Source organism: Staurois parvus, unplaced genomic scaffold (genome assembly GCF_062004578.1).
Source record: "Staurois parvus isolate SC_StPar_1 unplaced genomic scaffold, SC_StPar_1.0 ptg000017l, whole genome shotgun sequence".
Lineage (NCBI taxonomy): Eukaryota > Metazoa > Chordata > Amphibia > Anura > Ranidae > Staurois > Staurois parvus.
Genome location: NW_028317813.1, coordinates 12,841,120 through 12,863,252, shown reverse-complemented (window position 1 = coordinate 12,863,252; position 22,133 = coordinate 12,841,120). Strand labels below are relative to the sequence as shown.

General features: G+C 43.6%; 2 protein-coding genes across 4 annotated transcripts in view; one reads left to right on the top strand and one right to left on the bottom strand.

The window, feature by feature from the left end:
* Nucleotides 1–4,313, bottom strand: part of RNF41 (ring finger protein 41) — a 99,247-nt gene extending 94,934 nt beyond the window's left edge. The window contains exon 1 of one of the 2 annotated variants that reach the window (XM_089679917.1): nt 4,226–4,313. The gene's annotated coding sequence lies outside the window, so the exon portion shown is untranslated. Of the gene's footprint in view, nt 1–3,808; nt 3,965–4,225 lie in introns of those variants that run through there. The other variant, XM_089679915.1, reaches the window with a different exon arrangement.
* Nucleotides 4,314–4,343: 30 nt separating this feature from the next.
* NABP2 (nucleic acid binding protein 2) overlaps nt 4,344–22,133 on the top strand; it is a 42,339-nt gene continuing 24,549 nt past the window's right edge. Inside the window, exons 1-4 of one of the 2 annotated variants that reach the window (XM_089679900.1) lie at nt 4,344–4,415; nt 10,798–10,903; nt 17,390–17,501; nt 18,211–18,349. In XM_089679900.1, the coding sequence (XP_089536026.1) occupies nt 17,423–17,501; nt 18,211–18,349 (218 nt within the window). In that variant the 5' untranslated portion in view covers nt 4,344–4,415; nt 10,798–10,903; nt 17,390–17,422. The remainder of the gene's footprint in view (nt 4,416–10,797; nt 10,904–17,389; nt 17,502–18,210; nt 18,350–22,133) is intronic. The other variant, XM_089679907.1, reaches the window with a different exon arrangement.

Here is a 22,133-nt window from a genome sequence, read left to right as displayed (position 1 = left end):
TGGTCACTGGGGATGACTTTTTATGGGCAAGGGTGAAGTTACTCAGTAGAACTCACTCATAAGGGCCAAAGAGGGCTAAAAGAAGCATTATCTACATGTCCAGAAGTCACAGGTGTTTAATCTGTATGGGCTGTTGGCCACGGCTGTACTCAATGACAGAGGCTAAGCCCTGGTTCACATATATGTAGCCGTGCGGGCTGCACTTTGTGTGGGCACAAGAGCCCATTCATTTGAATGGACTCCCGTGACCCGTAGGGAAGACATCCCTACACTTCTTCTGAAAACACAGCCCACATGGGAACCTCGGTTCCCAGTATGGTTGCATTTCCCAGTGCAGGCGGCGTGCCATTAGAACTAATGGCACCTGCCCGCTGGTCCACATTCCTCTGTGCGGGTGATGCAGCTGCACAGATTTTCATGCAGATCTGCAGTGGCACCACCTGCACATATGTGAACCAAGCCTTGATCTGTACGCATTTACCTGCACATCTGAGCAGTTACTGGAGTTTGCAATTTGCATCCAGGACAACTCATCTGTCCCTGTACAAATGTAACCTCTGATGTGCATACAGTGAACTCTGTCAGCCTCTCATTGATTTGTACAGGATGTGCATGAACACCTGTAACTCCTGGGCACAGGGATAATGCCCCTTCATATGGTCTTCTGCAGACGTTGAGTGAGGCCTTTAATTTCTAACTAGACATAGGCACATCACATGGTCACTTTCTTTGAAGATTGAACATCCCTGTGCATGACTTTATAACAAATTAAAGACAATGAAAGCAGAATTAAAGGAGCAAATACTTACCTTAGTACCAAAGATCTGATGGCATCTTCTCCCCAGATTCTTAAGGGTGACCTTCTCCAACAGTTTTTATTGACCGACATGAGAAGACATCACTACCACACATGCATAGAAGTGCACTCTGTGCAGGAATGTAAAATGCGCTGCACATGTCCAGAATACATTGTGCAGGGGATAGAAGGTAGGCAGGTAAGTATTTTATTGCAGAAGAGAACTTGCATGACTCCTCTGCAATACATAGGCCTAGCAATTTGCAATTTTTTGCTCTCAGATCCACTTTGAGACTTGAAATATTTCAGCACGTTATTGCATTCTGTTGCTAAGGAATAGATTTACATGCAAAAAACTGACAAAACTGCATAACTACTAAACTTAGAAATAAAGTCTAACTCCAGGTTTACTACGACTTTAAATAGTTTGGGCCATGTTGGCCCAAACCATTTCCTTTACTGAACGAAATAAAACAATTTTCTCTAATCACACAAACATACCAACTCCTTGCAAACAGGGGCAGTCCCACACAGATCAAAATTCATCCAGTCCCTGATAAACCAGCTGAATTTCGGTCTATGGCCAGCTTAACAGATGTGCCCCATGAGAGAGTTGTAAAAACTGTATGTAGCATTCGCTACATACAGTATACAGCACTGTGCTCCAGCAGCAGGATGAGCACTTTCTACCCCATTCCCATAACAAAAGTAAGTAGGGCTGAGCACTGCTCAGCCATTCATAGGTAGCCTTGTATTCTTATGAATGACATTGTCTGCCTGCCTCTCCACCTCAGCCAATCAGTGGATGCCTTGAATTCATGACTATGAATAGTTGAGTAGCTTGCAACCAGTCTCAATTTTGTTCTGGGAATGGAAAATCCATCTTGCTGCCGGAACACCTTGCTGTATACTGTATGTAGGTAATGCTACAATTTATACTGACCTCCCAACGAGTGTATCGGTTAGGTTACATTCACACAGATGATTTGGTCTTGTGAGACGGACAGCAGCGATTACAGATTCCTGCAGCTGTTTTGCCTCATGTAAGCCTGTACACATTAATGACAGAAATTACCTGTGGTGATCACTGCTTGATGTGCGTCCAGCAGCAATCACAGCAGGTAATCACTAGCTGTGCAAACAGTCACAGATAGCAGCAGCTGCCGCTGACCTGTCATTAAAGTGGATGTAAACCTTTACATACACCCAGTGAAGTGACTGGCATCAGGTGATACACACAGACTAAAATTTTCCTACATAAGTTGTATATGTTAATCTGTGGTCTTCTCTACAACTGTTCAAAGTCCAGAATTTATTAAGCTTGTCTGGGGGTTCAGAGAAAAAAAAAAAAAAAAAAAGGGGGGGGGGCAGAGAGCTGAAGTTACACACTGCAGAGCTTAGTGAGGAGAGCTCAGAGAGAGCTGATTGGAGGAAAGGGACACAACCCCCTTCACATAACTCACAGGATCGGAGGTGAGACTCTCACTCTGCTGGAGGTCCCTCACCATTTTATTGAGAGAGAGAGAGAGCACTTAGGGCTAGTTTACACCAGCTTCAAAACATAGCAATAGACATGCTTTTTTTAAAGCATTCTAAATGCCAATCAAAGCAACGGTCACTAACTTAAATGGATAGCTTACAGCCCTGTTTACACATTGCGTTTGCTTTGCTTCAAAAATTATACCCCATGTCGCTTTAGTGATGCTTCAACCCCTCCACAGGAGTCTATGACAAAGCTCGTTTACAGCACCTGCAGCTTTTGAGAGGCTTTTATTCAGCTTTGTTTTGGAGGTATTGCAGGTATGAGATATCAACACACACACAGCACCTTCATTAAAGCATTATCAAAGCACCACTGTAACATCAAAAAAGCATGTTGAAGCAGTAGGCGCTTGTTGAAGTCGAAGCAAGTGTAAATGAGCCATTGGCTCTATTAATTCCGACAAGCACACACTACAGAGGGATATGCTTTGCTCATATTTCATATCTGAGCTCAGTGGCCTCAGCTACCCTCTTTCAGGTGGCAAAAACAGCTGCAGGAATCATCAAATTCCTGTCACCGTCATTTACCTTGGACCAAATTGCCTGTACAAATGTTGCCTTAGTAAAGGAAATAGTTTGTTTGGGCCAGCTTGGTCCAAACAGGATCTCAGGATCAGAAGCACTTACTAGGCCAAACTTCCAGTCCGGGAGTGCACACTAACAGCAGAGAATTCCCTCCCTCAATTCCCTTTGAATCCAAGCACCACCAGGCATGCCTGCCCGGTCTCGGTCCTCGCTTGTTGCCGGTGATTGCAGTCTCTCTCCCAGATATGAGCATTCAAGGGTGACCCCATAGGGTCTCTGTGGGGCAAAGGAGCACCCCAGCCATAAGCAGAAACCTGCCTCAGGGATCTTTGGACTTGCTTACTGAAGAGAAAAGGTAAACTACAAGAATTGCTCATAAAATGTTAAGCTTTAATATCATTTCAGGATTTCATTACAAACAGTACAGAAATACAGGAAATTGCCTGCACTAGAAAGGACTCCATTCCACTACAGGACTGTCCGGGTCAGAGATGATTTGTCGTTAGTTGTCGGGTCAGAGATGATTTGTCGTTAGTTGTCGGGTCAGAGATGATTTGTCGTTAGTTGTCGGGTCAGAGATGATTTGTCGTTAGTTGTCAACTGCACACAGGTGACATTCCAAGCCAAAGTTCCATACAGAATGATTCTGATGCTAATGGCTCCCTCCAGCCTGAACATTCATCCTATTCGTTCTGTGTCCAGTCGGTTTGATTACACGGAAGCACGAACGGCTCTTTAAACCCGAACAACTCTCAGTGAAACATCCAAGTAACTGCTGTTACCGCCTTCCTCCCCCAGTACAGGCCTGAGGTGCCCACACCGACTGCCCTTCCATACAATACCTCACAACAGAGTTCCCCACACCTGCCTCCAGCGGCCTCCTCTTCACTCACACGTTTCTCTACAGCGCACCGGGGAGGAGCAAAGACACCGAAAAGTACTTACCGCGCCCAACCCCGACCCCAGTGGAGCGGACGCCGCCTCTCCCGGGGCAGGGAGCCTACGGACCCCGGACACTCCGTCTCTCTGCTCCCCCTGACAGGCGCTGACGCCACCACCGGTCTCACAGCTCTGCTGCTACGCAACCCACCGCCAAGCCACGCCCCACATTCCCTAAACGACTGCCCGTCTCAACCAATCGTCGAGATGAGTTACCCAAAGAGCGCGTGGCTACTGCGCTCAACGGCCAATGATAGAAGAGTGGGCGGGGCTTGAGAAGGGGCGGGAGATTAAGGCTGGATGTTTCCTGGGGATAGGGAAAACCTTTAAAGTACAAGTTCACCAAAGCCAGCCCCCTCCCCCTTGCTCCACAGCCCCTTACCAAATGTAAGCTGGCGCACCCACCCCCACGTGCTCACCCACCTCTCCGTGACGGCGGGGGCCTCCTCCGGTGTTTACATCCTCGGTGCAGAACCTCCGGCGCTGGCTGCCCCCTCCTTGGAGTACAGCCCCATTCAATTCTATGGGGAGTTACTGCGCAGGCGCGGCTTGTGCCGGAGATTTCTGTACCGAGGATGTTAACAACGGAGGAGGCCGCTGCAGTGACGGAGAGGTAGATACACTCCGTAATGGGGGGGTCACTGCTCCAGAATAAGTGACAGGATTAGGGAGGAGGGCTGGGGGAGTTTTGTGGCAACAGTGAGGTTGTCCTTTAACTCATTCTCGAGTTGTTGACGCAACACGGCTGTCCGTCCAATCAGGAGGGAGTTGCCAGTCAATGTTTCCTGACGTCACGGGCCTCGATACAGCCAGTAATTACGGCATTCAGTACATGTAGCCGCCATTTTGGCGATTTGTAGGTATGAGGGGGCTTTTAGGACTTCCCAGGAGGTGATGCTTTCACTTCAGAAGTCAGTACTTCCCATAATGACAGGCATAGCCAGGTTCCTTCATGCTTTGGTATGAGGTGGAAATAATCCAGGCAGAAGGAAGTTCTTTTTTTCCCATTCATAAACTATGGAAATGCACGGTGATAGTCCTGTGGGTGAGGGTCACCAGGGGGGTCTGCAAACTCTGTACATACTGCCCCCAAACCGTCATGGGCTACCATGCCTAAGCATTGCGTTTTACCTTGAAAGCCAGTGGGCTTGTATTGACTCACCAGTGCAGGTAAAAATGTGCCAAAAAAGCTCATGTACCAAAATTTTGGCACCGAGCCAAGGTTGTTTAGCAAAGTGTTTTCGTGAATGTCAGACACACTGAAATCGATCTACAAGTGCGTTTTTCCATGTTTCTGAAAATGCAGGCCAAAACGCCTGATTCTACCCTCCTTTTTAAACCAACCAGCTGTGAGCGCAGCCTTATGCAGGGTTGTGGACATTTTTGAAATAACTACTTGACCAGGGACTAAATCGGTGCTGCAATCTACTTGCCCTGATAAAAGTGACAGCCCCGCTAACATCGGGTGCGAAGTGACATGCGATTTGCAAATAGTATGCCAAGTTGCACCCTATTGTCCGCAGTTAGAGCAGTCAAATTAGTGCGGTTCCGACTTGGTCGGAGTTGCACCAATTTCTGAAGTAGTACATGTACTACTTTTGGTGCGATTTGCATAGACATCTGTGTCAGATGTCTTGCAAATCGCACCAGAAATCGGTATCTCACCCGACTTTGAAATCGTGTGACTTACAGTGAAGTCGCATGATTTCAAAGTTGGGTGAGATGCCGATTTCAGGTGCGAATTTCAAGACATCTGACACAGATGTCTATGCAAATCGCACCAAAAATAGTGAATGCAGTACGTTAGAAATGAATTATATATATACGTGATTTTGCGCAGATCTGCTGCCCTGTAGCAGAATATCTGCTATAGGGCGGTAGCCAAGTGGTTAATATTTTTAACATTGCACTGTATATCTTCTCCTCTGCTCCCTTCTTGTCCCCAGAAAGGGGAGTGTTGGGGTTATCCTTTATCTCTTTCGCTGCCAGGGCTGTTTTGTGTTTTTTGCACCCGTTTAAAAAAATCAGTTAAGGCCTGAAGATTACACAAAACTCCAAAACATGATATATTTTCTGAAAGCAGACCCTAGAGAAAAAAATGGTGGTAGTTCCAATTTTTTTTGTTGCCCGATATTATCACACTTAAGTTAATTTTAGAGCACAAAAATCAATAAACTATCCAATTTTTTGTATAATATAAAAAATGAGGTTGCATCGAGTAAATAGATATCCAACATGTCAAACCTTAAATTTGCGTGCACTTGTGAAATGGCGACGAACTTCAGTACCCTATATTTTCTATAGGTGACGCTTTTAAAGCCCCTTATAGGTCATTAGTTTAGTTTATGGAGGAGGTCTGGTTTCTAGAATTATTGCTCTCATTCTGGCGTGTGCAGCAATATGTAAAGTGTATTGCAATCGTTGTGTTCATGCGTAGGCACCCCAGCGCTGGGGTTTATATGTTTTGATGTAACAAAAAGTCCCCTATGTGATGATTTTTGGTGACAGGTTCTCTTTTTTGAGACATCCAGGGTCTAAAAGACCCTGGATGTCTCCCCTGTCCTACACTGAATGTAATGCAGTGCACATCGCACTGCGTTACATTGTTTCCTGGCCTCGATGGCCAGGAATCTGTCAACAGTGACCCGGAAGTGATGTCACATAACTTCCAGGTCATGATGGGGAGGGGAGTGGATGTGTCCGCTCTTCTCCCACCCCTATACCCGTCGGCAGCCACTGACTGGTCCCGGACCCGCAGATGGGCAAGCAGAGCCCGGGAGAGATAGCGGGCGGGGCCAGCGGAGGCTGGCACTATAGTGCGCTGTGTGGACGCAATCAGGTGGCAGTGCTGCTGCCTGACAGGTGAGCCCCGCTGCTTGCTCACAGCAGGGCTAAAGGTAAAAAAATAACTAACTGCCCAGTGCCTGGAACTACACATCCCAGGCGTCGGGCAATATGAATTGAACCTCCTTGTTGTGCCTGGTACACACGATGAGAAAATTGGATCACATTTGTCCAATAATCTGATTGTTAGTACACAGGTTTCGAGAGGTCATGTGGAAATATCCAAAGGGACAAACACGAAAATTTTTCTCATAAGATTGGTATAGTATTTGTACAAACAAATCAAGTGGCCAAGACCGCGCATGCCCAAATTGCTGGCCAAGCAATTCCTTGTTCCTAAACAGCTCAACACACTATATCGCTTTCTAGAAGATCTTTATAAACAAGCATTGGCCATCCCTGTCTCAGTTGTTCCATCTTTTAAGGACCTTACTGACAAAACATTGGAAGCACTTTCTCAATCCATTTGGTGCTTAGTGGGATGGGTGGCTGCTGGTGTTGATGATCCCCACTTTAATGATTGTGTTGATCAGATGACTGTTGCCTCACATTTTTCATGTGATGCAGTGCTAGATTCTTGTCCAGTTTTGTCTTGGGTATACCTCTTGTTTGCATCAGATTTGCAGAGCAAAGTGCTGTTCAGTAGCGCCACAGTGTAAGAAGGAATTGGTACAACTGGCCTTTGTGGGAGAACATGTTTTTTCGGCTTTTTGCTGGATGAAATTATTAAAAAGGCGATAGAGGTAAAAGTACTTTCTTACCACAACTGTGCAAAAAAGGAGCATCACTGCAGGTTGACATCTTTCTATACTGCTTAAAACGTTCCTCTTGCTCCTCCAGATCAACCTATAGTTCCAGGACTAGTACATCTTCCACCTCTTTGGTTTCTGCATACTAAGAGCTCAAAAAGTGCAGATAAATCCCCTTCAGCATGAAGGTCCACCTCTATGAGCTCCAGTTGGGGAATGTCTGATAGTCTTCACAGAGATCTGGGAAGGTCATATCGCAGATGCTTATTCTCCAAAGAGGTAGTCTTCACAGGTTGCAAGATAGGGTTTCCCGTATCTCAGTAAAGTTGGATGGACTGTGTCTTAGCCATTCACTGATTGTTGGATCGGGAAAATGTTTTTCATTCCTTTAATCAAAAAGTTGCAGGGGTTTCACGGAAACTTGTTTACACTTCCAAAACCCAAAAGAAACCTTCGTCCCATCCTAGATTTGAAAGCCCTCAATACACTCCAAAGTGTAGAATGGAATCTGTTCAGGTATTGCCTCCATTCATCTTCCAGGCCACTGACTTTTCTTCGATTTGCCATGGTTGATAACCACTTTCAGTTTGTGACTCTTTCCTTCATCTTTGCCTTGGCCCCAAGAGTATTAACAAAAGTCCTTGTCCTGTTTCTGGGTCTTATTAATCTTGAAGGTATCCTGATTATTGGGAACTTTGATTACGAACAGATCCCTCAGACCTTGGACCAGTGTGTCAGTCACGCTGCAGACCTTGGGGAACTTTGAGTGGATCCTAAATATCAGAAATTCAGCTCTGATTCCAGTAGCTTGGAATACTTTGGCCTTCTCCCGGTTACCATTTAAGGTAAGGTCTTCCTTCTTCAAGAAAGCTGACAAAGCTTCGGGGTCAGGTTCAACAACTTAGATGGTGTTGCTTATCTTCCTTGCAGAGCTGCGTGCGGGTGTTGGAATTGATGGTATCCACACTCAATATTTTTCTCAAAGCATGGGACAAGCCCTTCCCTAGACATGATGGTCAGGTTACATGGTCAAACCAAGATATCTATGTCATGGTGGTTTCCGTCCCCTGCATTGTCAATGGGCAGGTTTTTATTTCTTCACTTACATGGCATGATGAATTCCAACCTTCTGAGTTGAGGATTTCTGGACCATCTGTCTGTTCGGGTTTGTTGGTCTCTAGAGGAATCCAAAGTTCACAAAAAAAAAATCACAGAATACTTACCAACTAACAGATTGATGCTCTATAACAATTCACGCTAAAAATAGAGGATTTAGTTGTATAGTGCCGTCCCAACTTATAATTTTGAGTCTCCAAGTTGGAGCATATATAGCAGTGGATAAATAAAGGGCAGGTATGCCTGGAGGAAGCCAATCCCCCCCCTCCCCATCCCTCTTCATAAAGGTGCGGGAAACATTAGAAGCCCAGCTAGAGCACATTGGCAGCTGTAGGCATCCATTATGTCTCTAAGTCAAAGGTACAGTTAACATCCTGGAGTTGCTACCGATTCGTCCGCTGTAATCAGACCTCCCTTTTGACCAGTCATCCAGTTCTGATTCACTCAAGCAATGTCACAGGTGTGGCCTATTTCAATCTTCAGTGTGTACAAGCATTGAGGCATTAACTTTGAATGTAGAGTCTATCCTGTCCTGGGTGTAAGCAGTCTCAGAGGGGGAGAATTGGCAGGTGGAATTTCTCAACAGAAAACGTCTGAATCCAGGGGAATGGTCTCTCCATAGGAATGTTTTTTTTTGAGACATGTTTCTGCGCTGGGGACACAGAATGTGGATCCTCTAGCACCTCAATGGCAGATGAAGTGAACGCCTTGGGAGCATTGTGTTGGATCATTATGCCCTGATCTATAATTTTTCTTCCTTGGGACACAGAGTATGAGTCCCCTTGCTACGATTTTCTTTTTGGAATACTTCTTGTGTGGGATATACTTACCTTAGGACACCTATCATCTTGAGACTTGTAAGATAAATTCTGCATAGATTCAGTTTTGATGACGCTATATCCTTGGTATTTACATCCCCTGGTCTCTTGTCGGTATGCCCTGGCAGTCCTGGAGACACTTGGCAGTATAATCTTTGTGCACTATCTTCCTTTATATCATTGCCTCATTCACACTCCTGAAGAATTGGAACTTGATTTTGAGAAACGCGTTGAGCTGAGAGCTATTTTCACACCCAGTTGTATACCAGTTAAATTGAATGTTTTTTACCTGAGTATTTTCTGTAATACTATACTTGGATATTATGCATATAAAATAGTATTGGGGATGAGATTATTCTCATGAATGAGGTTATCGTCTTATCCATTCTGCGGTAATGTGAAAAAATCTATTGTTTTAAATTTACATAAAGCACATATATTTTTAAACCAAGATGTAAAAACAATTATGAAATTTTATGTTGTTGGGTACTTTAAAAGTCCCCGTTTTTTTTCCTTTTTTTTACATAGACTATGCTTAGGATGTGGTACCTAATAAAACATTAGCCCTGAATTTTACAATCCTAATGAAGATATTGTATTGCCTTCTCTATGTGTAGTTTTGGTTCATTACAGTGAGATTTCCCTTCACCCATGAGGACCCTCGGGGTTTACCTCCAACCACTCCGCTAAAGTAGTGAGTAGTGAGGCTTTTCATATTCGGGCCCCTTAAGCTCAGATCTCTAATGCTGCAGCATGGTCTTCTGTTAGCTGTTAGCCTGTTTAGTAAGTTTTACAGTGCTGACATATCTGCTTCCACAGGTGCTAGTTCTAGCCGAAAAGTTCTGCAAGTGCAAAGGTTTTGGGGGGGAGGGGGGCTGGTTTGTCTTTGTTGTTTTTGTGTCTTGTTTCTCTGTTTGGACTACTTTTGGAGTTCCCTACATTGCTTAAACCCATGAAGCTGTATCCTTCAATAGACGATGGAGAAAATACAATTTTTGTACTCTCCATAAAATAATTTTCTCCCTCCGTTTTGTGGGTTCTTAAAATCTGTAGTCCACTCATCACAAGGCCAAGAGCTCACTCGTGTGCAGTAACAAAAATATACAGCAGTTTGCTGCTTGGCAAGAGGCTTTAACCTTTGTCTGTCCATGGGTAGGGCAGCATAGAATTTCACAACCACTTACATTTTTTTGGTAAATTCTTATTTATTTAGGGCTTTTATGTAGCAGAAACAAACTCTACCTTTTGTATATTACATTCCTACCTGTTAGATTGATTTATCTCGTACCAATGTCAATGAAGTTTTGTAGATTACGTATCACAATAAGATACTGGAATGAATAGCAGTAGTATTGCAGAGCTAAGTACAGACATAGAAAATTGTTTTCATACTTACCTATTATTTTCCTTTCTATGCTTTCTTCATGTTGACATACCTTTGGGTCATTGTTCCTTCTTAACCCACCAGGACAACCCCTAAGAGTAGCGTACATTTGGCTCTAACTCCTACTCCCCAGTGACACCAGTGAAGGAATTATGCCAAAACGAGGAGAGCCAGGAAAGAAAAATTACAGGTTGGTATGAAAACAATTTTCCATATTCCTGGCTCACCCTATGTCGGCATACCTGTGGGGTTTAAAATAGCAATACTATGGGAAGAAAGAAAACACAGCAGACTTGAAGCTGCTACAAAAATGTAATCAAGGCATAGTATCATATTAACGCGTTAAAAAAACTGGCGCATTACATACCACGTTTTTCAGGACCTTAGCGTAACAAGCCCAAGAACACTCATTGTCAAGTGAGCACTTGAGGCAGGGGGAGGCAAGAAGATGTGTAAGCCATCTGAATGGCCTTGACAATCCAACCACATAGGAGCCTGGAGGAAACTGGCACCCCTTTTTTTGGAACTTTGGAAGAATAAAGAACTTGTCAGACTTCCTGAAAACCTTAGTTCTTTATAGATACTATGAAATTAGAAGCACAAAACCCAGCCATTCAAGAGAAAAAGGAGTCAGACAAAGGAGACTGTGGTGGGAAAGATGGCAGGACTGTCTTCCAGTTGAAGTAAAATTCTGAAATCACCTGGTGGAGGTAGATGCACAGGGCCTAAAGATGACCTTATCTGAAAACTAGTGGTGCACTGAAATGATAATTCTGGTACCAAAACTGAAAATTCAGAATGCACTTGGCCAAAAACCGAAACGGACATTTAAAAAAAAATGTTTTAGAATTCAATTACTGTGGCTGGCGTTTTTGCATTGAAGTCACTAGGGGGCATTTTTTGTGTTGAAGTCTATGGAACGCGATTTTGCATTGAAGTCACTAGGGGGCATTTTTTGTGTTGAAGTCTATGGAACGCGATTGAAGTCTATTGGATGTGATTTTACATTGAAGTCTATAAGACGTGACTTGGCATTAACGTCTATGGGATGCGATTTTGCATTGAAGTCACTAAGGGGCGTTTTTTCTTTTGAAGTCTATGGGGCACAGCAAAATGCCAATAACCCTATTTTCAACCGATAATTTTCGTTGGCCAATATATCAGTGCATCCCTACTGAAAACAGTTGACAGTTTGGCTCTTCACATAAAAAACGTTTATAATTCTAACTCTGCAGGCAAAAGCAATAGCCGTAAGAAAAATTGTGCTAAACTTAGATGCCACAGGAAGTAGGAGAGAAATATGGAAAGAAGGGAGGAGGACCTCTAAGACCAAGGGCACTTCCTCCAGTAATTCTTTGATTTCAAAGATCATTGGAAAGGTGGGTAACTCATTTTTAATAGAAGGATAATACCTCCTCTACTTTAAAGGGGGCTAATAGCCTCCTTGATGGCCATTACAAATGAAAGAATAGGGGGGTTTTCACATGGGAGGCTGGGGGTAAGTGGTGATAAAAAAAGATGGCTGAAATGTGCTTTTACTACTGCCTGGCCACCCACTGGAAATCTAACATTAGTCTGACAGGGCAGTACACATCTTGGGCATGATGAGTTCAAAGCCAAATGAGATTGATGGGGACGACACAACCACTGAAGTTGCAGCATGGTCCCACAATGTAAAATTGGTTTAAGGCAATTAAAAAAAAAAAACAGGCATCAGGAGGCAGCAGTGGCACCTCTGGAACATCTGCCAGCTGCTGCTATACCACCCTCTAAAAATCGATCCACCGTGGATCACTTTTTAGACAGTGGTCTGCATTAGTGCCATTGTGAATGAGCCATAATTGCAAAATCAAAACTGAAAGACTCCAGTTACCCCTCTTCCACGCTTTGATCATGGTCTGAAAAATAGTGACCTTGAAGAAACATCTTCCTGTATGCATTCTTCTTCCTCTTCAGGGACTCCTTGTCCTTGCCCCATACTCTCCTCAGTTGCCTGTTTAAAGTGGTTGTAAACCTTAGTCATGACATATGAACAAAGCATATGCCTCTACACTGTATATTTGTCTCAATTCTGAGCACTCTCATTTTGTGTCTGCTGCTTTGTTCCTCTGCTGTCAACATGAATAATTTCTGACAAGTTTTCCTGATACCAAGGGAAAAGTGGTGACATTGGAGGGACCTCCAGCAGATTGACAGCCTCAGTTCTGTTCCTGTGTGCTGTGTAAAGGGGGTTTGTATCTTCCCTCGAATCATCTCTCAGAGCTCTCCTCATTGATGTACCTTTAGCTCTCCACCCCATGCTTTTCAGAGCTGAGAGATCCTGTGGTAAATTCTGCACTCTGAATGTGTATAGGGGAAAGACTGCTATAGATACACAGGAACAACATATGTAGGAGGATTTGTTTAATCTCTGTGTATCACCTTTGGCCAGTCACTTCACTGAGTATATCTGAGGGTTTACAAGCACTTATGACTCCTGCCAAAAGAGGAATGGTGGTGGCTGGAGTGAGGAGAAGAGGAATGCTTTGAGTGCTGGGACCTGGGCATGGAGTCCATATGCTTGGGTTCTGAGTTCTACCCCTGGAAGAAAAAATTCCATGAGGCCTTCTCTTTTGTATCTGATGCTGAAGCCAGCAACACATCCTACATTCCAGATGGTCTTCATGCTCCCCTCTTAGGGCTGGAAGGATTAATGGTAATCATGCAAGAAAGCAGGGTGTGAGACAATCAGCCAGCAATCGAGAACAAGAGGAGATGTACCAAGCAGATCAGCAGAAAGAAGATGCAGCCAGAGGAGTAAGTCCCCATTCACACTTGAGTGTTTTTCTGCTCATTTCCCTACACCTGAATACGCAGAATCTATACTTGCAATTTGTGCTTGTTCATGCTTGTACGCTCAGTAGTCCTATGCTCTACGCCCTACACTCAGAAAAAAAATCTTTTTTCTAGCATATTTAGATGTTTTTGATCCCTTACACATGTATGCACGCAATATGTGTGTTTTTGTGCTTGTTTTTATGCCTGTAGAATTCCTCTCCTCCTATAGAACTGTTCTCCTCCCCTTGCCAGCCCAGAAAAAAAAACTCATGAAGCTTGATACATGTACAAAAACCACTTCTAACACTGTAAAACACCTGAAAAAAGATTAAAAAACACTTGGAATATGCTCTGTCCAGGAGTGAATGCAGGCTTAGGCAGGTCATAGATGGTGCAAATTTCTTTCGCACCATTCTCCATCAACACAACCAGTGGTGAAAGGGGAATCCCTCCTGCCAAGCTATTGTCTTCTGCTGGTTAGGGAGCGTATAGCAGCCACTAGCAATAATTGCAAATAAATCCTGCAGGCTGGTTGTATCCAAGTTGATCAATCGATCAACTTGGTACATTCAGCCTGCCCGTACACGGTTCAAATCTTGGCCGGTCCCTGCTCAACCGGATGAGATTTGAACCTTCTATGGCCAGCCCTAGGGACCTATCCTAGGAAAAAAGCCAGAGCTAAATATACAATAGTAGCAGGAAGCATGGGAGGAAAACAGCAAAACACTCACACAAATACCCTCTGGAGAATGAGACTGGAGAAGCTATGGCACCACCCTTACCACTGAAATCAGAACTGAAAATGCCAACCCGAAAGCCCAACAAACCATGTCTCCCCTCCGCATCTGACCTGGAAGAAAAAACTCCCTGGAGACCAAGAAGCCCCAGGAGGCCCAAAATGCCATTTGCCTCTTACAGCCAATCTGTGCACCCTCTGTGCTCCAGAGTGGAGCTCATGCCATTAACAGGGCACTTGGGTAGCAAACACAGGGTTAATGGTGATGGGAAACAAAAAACGAGAGAGACAAGGTAAGACACACCTGGCAGATGCTGTAATCACAACAAAGAGGGAATAGATAGAATTAAGAAACTATAGATGAGTCCTCTGCCATACCAACCTCCAGTTATTTAGACCAGTCAATGCTAACCCCAGCACTAAGCACATTCCCATCAAAGGATTTACCTCCAACAAGGAATCTTCTGCCCAAGAGACCATGAATCTAGGCAGGTGCACAGCGGAATAAAACAACAAAAAAAGATGCTGTATTTAACCTAATACAGCATACCTGTATAAATAGTATTCTTAGTGCTGTTTGGGCGGTTGTCCTGGCGGGTCAGGGTGTCACGTTAACTCAGAGGCATGCCGACATGGGGTGAACTCAGAAAGTTTATTTATATTATAAAAAGTGATTGATTTTTCTACAAAGCCCTTGTATGTGAACAATTTGATTGCATTTGGGAGTTGCTTGAGCAAAGCCCTCTCTGAGTATTTGTTCCCGTTTCCATGACTTCTGTTCAAGTGCTTATTCCTGTTAAAGTGTTACTAAAGTGATTCTAATCCCTGATACTATTAAAGGTCACACCAACTGTCAATCATTACATGTAAACTGCTTTATGAATAAGGGAAATATTTACTTTTTTACATCTTTATTCAATTTGGGTCATATGCCTTTTTCCTTTCTTCCTTGTAGCATGGGCCAGGCTAGGGGTACACACTTACTTTTATTAAAGAAACAGAGCATGTGCAGTGTGGGTTCAGAGTTTTTATGTACCTGCAGGTCGTTGCCACCACCAACAAGGAACTATAGGTGACTGCCTAATATTGTCAAGTAGTTTATATATGAATACAGATTTCAGACCTAAACAAAGACCACAGAAAGACTAATTATTAGGAAGGGTTTCCTTTTTTTTTTATTTTAGTGACACTTTAAACCCTTGTGCACATACTGTAGTTTATACAGTATGTAGTGTATGGTATCAATAAAATCAAGGTCAATATATTGGTATATTAGAAGGCTTATAAATTAGTCCTCTCCATTTCTACAGTAAAGCCAACCATAGATGGATCCATCTATGGGCAAGTTGGTTGTACTGAAATAGATTCATTGATAAACTTCTGTACAACAAGCCTGTCAGATTTTTTTGCTTGTGATAACTGCAGGCGGCTATAGCCACTAGCAGTGATCATTGTGTTATGCCAGCAGATTTCAATAGCAGTATGGGAAAGATTCCCCCATCAACACTGACTGTGTTGATGGGGGAATCAATTGATTTTCTTTCCTGCAACCCTTGGTAGAAGGAAAGAAAATTATGTAATCTATAGCTTGCCTAAGTCAATGTGCAATATGTGAGTGGAACTCTAGTGGTCTCTTGATGGAAAAAAAAAACTTTAAAAAAACTATAAATGTAAATAGCATTATGTCATTTCAAACACATGAAATCAATGCATTCATTTATGGACCTGGATGCTCTTTACCGAAAAAACGCCCCATTTTATTAGTCTTCTCTGCTGCCCCACATGACACTCCTGCATGTCAAGTGGGTGATTCAAGGATCGTGATTGCTTTGCATTGCTCCACTGTTCCATTCAGTCTAGGTGGATATTTGGGTGGAGCTGTGGCGGTCACGTGATTACTTAAAAAAAAATCTAAAGTAAAAAACATTATGTGAAACAAGCCCATGGAAGCAAAGCTTGTTTTCCAGTGTTTGGCTTCACGTTTTTTTTCTTACATTTAGATTCTATCATGATCCTTGATCAGTGTATGGGCAGTTTTAGTCTGTGCTAAGAAAATGCTGAAAACTGAACAGACCACATTTGAAAAAACATTTTGTTGCTGTATAAAGCTGAACCATGTTCAAATAAAAGTGGTCTGAATCCTTTGGGAACTCTGTGTTTTGAAGGTGATCCTAACACTTTGTGTACCATATATTCAGACACATAACAAATCTATAACACCTAGCATCTTTGTAGCCTAATTAAAGTGGAACTTCACTCTCAATCAACATTGACTATTTTTAATCCTTATGCTACTAGCATTGGTAAACAAATAGTAAAGTATATCATATTTACTTGTTTTAAACTTTTTTTTTCACATTTCTTCAGTTACTTCCTGGTTTTCATGCCTAGGCAGATTATGTCATTCATCCCTTCATTCATCTTCAGGCGAGGAGTAGGGGATTTCTCAGTTTAGCACCTCCTCCTGCCTGCATTCATGAGCTAAGGGCAGATGGATTCCAGGATGTAAATGCTACATGAATCATCTGCCCTTACTCAAGATCGCCATGGCCAGAAATGCTAGGGGGTGTTATTCAAAGTAATTTCTCAGCAAATTAAAGCATGGAGACATGGTTGGAAGGGTGAGTTTGCTTTAAATATTAAAAATGAATTACATAGCGTTTTTGGTTTGTGGTGCTTAGATGCAGTGTAGTTCTGCTTTAAACAGGGGAGTGTGGAAAATTGGAGTACAAAAGACAGTCTGTCAGAAATACATAGCAATATTTGTGTTTAAGTACCAGTGCTAATAACTTGTTTTATGGTAATGAGGCTGGGGTGCTGAACCATTGATCTTGTTAACACTATAATAAACAAAAAAATGACCACACAAACCTCTATAACCTGCATCAGTATTGTTAGATTCTACACTCTGCTAAATAATGGGGATGATGAACATATATAAAGTTATTACATTACGTCATTCATGATAGTGATGTTAACAATCATAAAGTCACGCAGGTACATTATTATGGAATATGACATTGTGGACACTCCTATAGTGCTGGTTGGCTTATAGTTCTAGGTAGTTAAGTCAGAAGAACTACATCACTGTATGAATAACTGTTGAATTATTTTTTTTTACAGTGATTAAAGCGTCAGCTTTACAGGAGAGCAATTATGACTACTGAAACCTTTGTAAAAGATGTGAAGCCTGGTCTCAAAAATTTAAGTGTGATTTTTATTGTTCTTGAAACAGGTATGTAACATTTTAAGGTACTGTAGTTTTTATTTTTATGCTCTTGAAAGGAAATTTAGAGTATGATAGGTCAATTCACAAAGCCAATATACAAGGATAAAGATCATTATTTTTAAAAAGAGACAGTTTTTTTCAGCTGATTATAGAGAGATTTAAAAATTACAGTCACATGGCTGAAAATAAAAATCCTTATCCTTATGCAAATCTTCATGAATTCAACTGAATGCCTTTAATTTCTTAGTTGGGTGTAATATTTTGCTTTAGTAAACTCACAAGATTGTTAGCTATGTTGGGGGATCTAAAGTCAATATTTGTCATTGTTCACTGCTCACAATAGTTATATTCTCAATCAAGGCTTTAATTTAAAATTTAAATGAACAGGAGTGACTACAGCATTATTATTATTATTATTATACAGGATTTATATAGCGCCAACAGTTTGCGCAACGCTTTACAAAATGAAGGTAGACATAACAGTTACAATATAATTTGGTACAAGAGGAAACAGAGAGCCCTGTTCATTAGAGCTTACAATCTAAGAATCTGAGCTTCATTTATTATATTGTATTAAAGGGAAGCATATTTTTATACCGTACAGTATTTTTTTTTATACAAGTATCAGTTTTCAGTTTCACTAATAATGCATAATAATGTTAAATTGTGGGTAAAACATTTTCTATTAACCACCTTTCACAACTTTAACTGTCAGGCAGAGTCACCAAGACAAAGGATGGACATGAAGTGAGAACTTGTAAAGTGGCTGACAAGACGGGAAGCATCAACATCTCTGTTTGGGATGATGTGGGAAGCTTGATCCAGCCTGGGGATATCATCAGACTTACAAAAGGGTAAATGATTGGTCGAGATGATGATTATACAACACAGATAAACTGAAGACAGTTTTAGATTTGAACATCATCTTGACTATATATTAAGTGTCTCATTATAGCTGTTGTTTTGATCTAAATACTATAGGTATTCATTAACATTTATGGCCCATTCACAGTATGCTGTTTTGATGTTTTGCATCAACCCACATTATGAGGGGAATCTACTAAAACTAGAGTAGATTAAACTTGCCAGATCAACCTTTTAATATTGTATGAGGATGTGAGCTGTAATTTAGATAGAGGAAGGCCTCTGGACATAGTGTACTGTATATGGATCTCGGGAATGCATTTGATACAGTACTCCACAAATTCTTAATTTACAGATTAAGGCCTTTTGGCAATGATGAGCTCATATGTACTTGGGTAGAAATCTGGTACAGAGGGTAGTGATTAATGGCATATTTTTTGAATGGTCTAGAGTTGTGAGTGGAGTGCCCCAGGGCTCTGTCATGGGACCAGTTCTGTTTAACTTTTTCATAAATTATGTAAACATTAGAATAAATAGTTCTATTACACTGTTTGCTGATGATACAAAGATAAGCAGTGCAATAACTTCACAACAGGATATAGAAACTTCATAAGAATACCTCAATAAAATGAGGGGTTGGCAGCTAATTGGCAGATGAGGATCAATGTAGAAAACTGTAAAGTAATGCATTTGGGAGGTAAAAATATGAATGCAAGTTACACACTAAGTGAAGAACCTCTGGGGAAACCATGCTTGCAAAAGGATCTGGAGGTATTTGCTGTTCACAGTCTTAGCAATAGCATGCAATGCCAAGCTGTAGCAAGAAAGACCAGCAGACTATTAGCATGCATTAAAAAGAGCTGTCAGGGACCACCGCGACGCATGAGTCTGCACATGCGTAGGTGTTCGACAAGACATGCAGGCAGGCGGGGACTAGGACCCAGGCACGCCTGTCACCTATGACAGCGCTAGGCAGGCACTAGGATCCAGGCGCGCCTGTCAGCGTCGGGCGGGCTACTTAAACCAGCCCTGCACAGACACAAGTTGCCTGATGGTCTTCTCCCTGTTCCTGTGTTCCTGCTCTTCCTGTATGCTGATTGCCTTGCTGCTGACCCTGCCTGGACCTGATACCGCTGTCTTCTCCTGCCCTGACCTTTGGCTCGCCCTGACCATCCTCTGCCTGCTCCTTTTGTCTGACCTGCTGTTACCGAACCCGGCTTGTGACCCGATTACTCTTTGTCTACCGATCTGTACCGTCTGCCTCGCTGTTACCTACCCGGCTTGCCTGACCATGTCACACCTCTTCACATCTGACTCCTACCCGCTACACGCCATTGGCGGTTGCCTTTACCACAGTTGGTGTCACTCAGGAGTCGCGACCTGGTCCTGGTCTGCTTCAAGTCCATCCCCACCATCAGGGCTCTGGTGAACCAGCAGACCTGGGCTTAGACTCCGTGCCCTGGGGGACTCCGGCCAGTGGGCCACTAGAGGTCTCCATCAGTGTTCGTGACAGAACCATCAGGCCATGACTGAGTCAGGAAGAGGTCCTTCCCCGCTGGACGAAATATGCCAGCATCTGGCGGCACTCACCCAGGCGGTGAAAACCCTGCAAAAGGGATACACGCAGCTGGAGGGGCGGATCCAGACGCTCACCGAACCAACAGCCACGTCCACAACCACGGCAGGTCCATCTGCGACCCAGGAATCCGCGGAAATCCCCGCCAGAGCAATACTCACCATTCCTCCACCTGAACCACAGGTACCTATGCCAGAGCGTTTTAATGGGGATCGGAAGAAGTTCCATGCCTTCCAGAACTCCTGCTTGCTGTACTTAGACCTCCAACCCCGAACCTTTTTCTCAGAATCCGTAAGAGTGGGGTTCATCATCTCGTTATTACAGGAAGAACCCCAAGGCTGGGCCCATCGGTTACTAGAGGATCATCATCCCAGTTTAAATTCTGTGTCATCCTTTTTCAAGGCTATGGAACTCCTCTACGATGATCCACAGCGAGCCGCCTCTGCTGAGGTGACCCTGCATTCCCTGCAACAAGGCCGCTGGGCAGCGGAGGATTATGCAGCTGAATTCAGGCACTGGAGTGGGGACACGCAGTGGACTGATGCAGCACTGCGCCACCAATTCCATCTGGGCCTGTCCGAACCACTCAAAGATGAGCTGGCCAGAGTTGGCATTCCAGACACCCTGGAGGAATTGATCCACACAGCCATCCAAATCGATCGCAGGCTTCGGGAATGCCAACAAGAAAGGGCCAATCAAGTGGCTAGGCCCACATGGGTGTTACCCGGAGTTCCGCTTCACTCTACTTCCCCAATGAGAAATCCAGGTCAGAAAGGGGCTGAAGCTCCAGAACCAATGCAGATCGGTCTAATGCGGCCCTCTCTGTCTTTTGAGGAAAGTCAGAGGCGCCAACTGAACAGGTTATGTCTGTACTGTGGAGCAGCTGGTCATATAGTCCGTACATGCCCTGAAAAGATGAGTAAATGTCCATCTGTTGCATCTGCTGTATCTCCTGCCTGTCTAAACAACTTAACTCATCTAGCTGTGTCTGTCTTGTTCCAACTTCCCGGATGAGTCGTATCAGCGACAGCCATAATTGATTCGGGGGCCTGTAGCTGCTTTGTCGATCTTGGTTTTGCAGCGCAGCAACGGATTCCATTGCAGACCAAGGAGCAAGGCCTGAATATCTTTTTGGCAGATGGGTCTCGGATAAAGTCCGGGTTGGTAAACCAAGAGACCCCTCCAATCCACACTACAATAGCTGGGCACCACCAGGAGTTCATTTGTTTGGACGCCATCGCGTCACCCCTATTTCCAGTAATCTTAGGACTTCCCTGGCTACGAGCCCACGACCCTCACATTGATTGGGAGACTGGTGCAATTCAGTTTAGGTCTTCCTACTGCCAAAAATACTGTTGCCTCAAGACGCCCGGAGTCACCCAGTCCCTAGGCTGTGTGACCATGGACAAAGAATTGATCCAAACAATCCCACCGGATAACCAGTCCTATCTTGATGTGTTCAGTCCTCGAGGAGCAGACATCCTTCCCCCACATCGAGCATATGACTGCCCAATAGACCTCCTCCCAGGATCAGAGATTCCTTTTGGCTGTATTTTCCCTCTGTCGGAACGAGAGTTGGGGGCTCTAAAGGATTACATTGAGGAGAGTTTCAAGAAGGAGTTTATCCGCCCGTCCACGTCACCGGCAGGAGCCGGGATCTTCTTTTGTAGAGAAGAAAGATCACTCACTGAGGCCCTGTGTAGACTACCGGGAATTAAACAAGGTTACTGTGAAGAATCGTTATCCTCTTCCTCTGGTTCCCGAGTTGTTTCAAAGGTTAAAGGCGGCTTCTATTTTTACTAAGTTGGATCTTCGAGGTGCCTACAATTTGGTCTGTATTTGTGAGGGAGATGAGTGGAAGACGGCCTTTCGTACCCGATTTGGGCATTTCGAGTACCTGGTGATGCCTTTCGGATTGTGCAATGCCCCAGCAACTTTCCAACACTTTGTAAATTACATCTTCAAGTACTATTTGGATATCTTCATGATCGTCTACCTTGACGATATCTTAATCTTCTCCCCGTTCTTGGAGACTCATCGAGACCATGTCAAAAATGTGCTGGAGCGGCTTCGGCAGCACGGCCTGTATGCCAAGGCAGAGAAATGCTGCTTCGAGCAAGATAGCATCCAGTTCTTGGGATTGATCATCTCCACCTCAGGGGTTGCCATGCATCCCCAGAAGGTCTCCGCAATCCTGG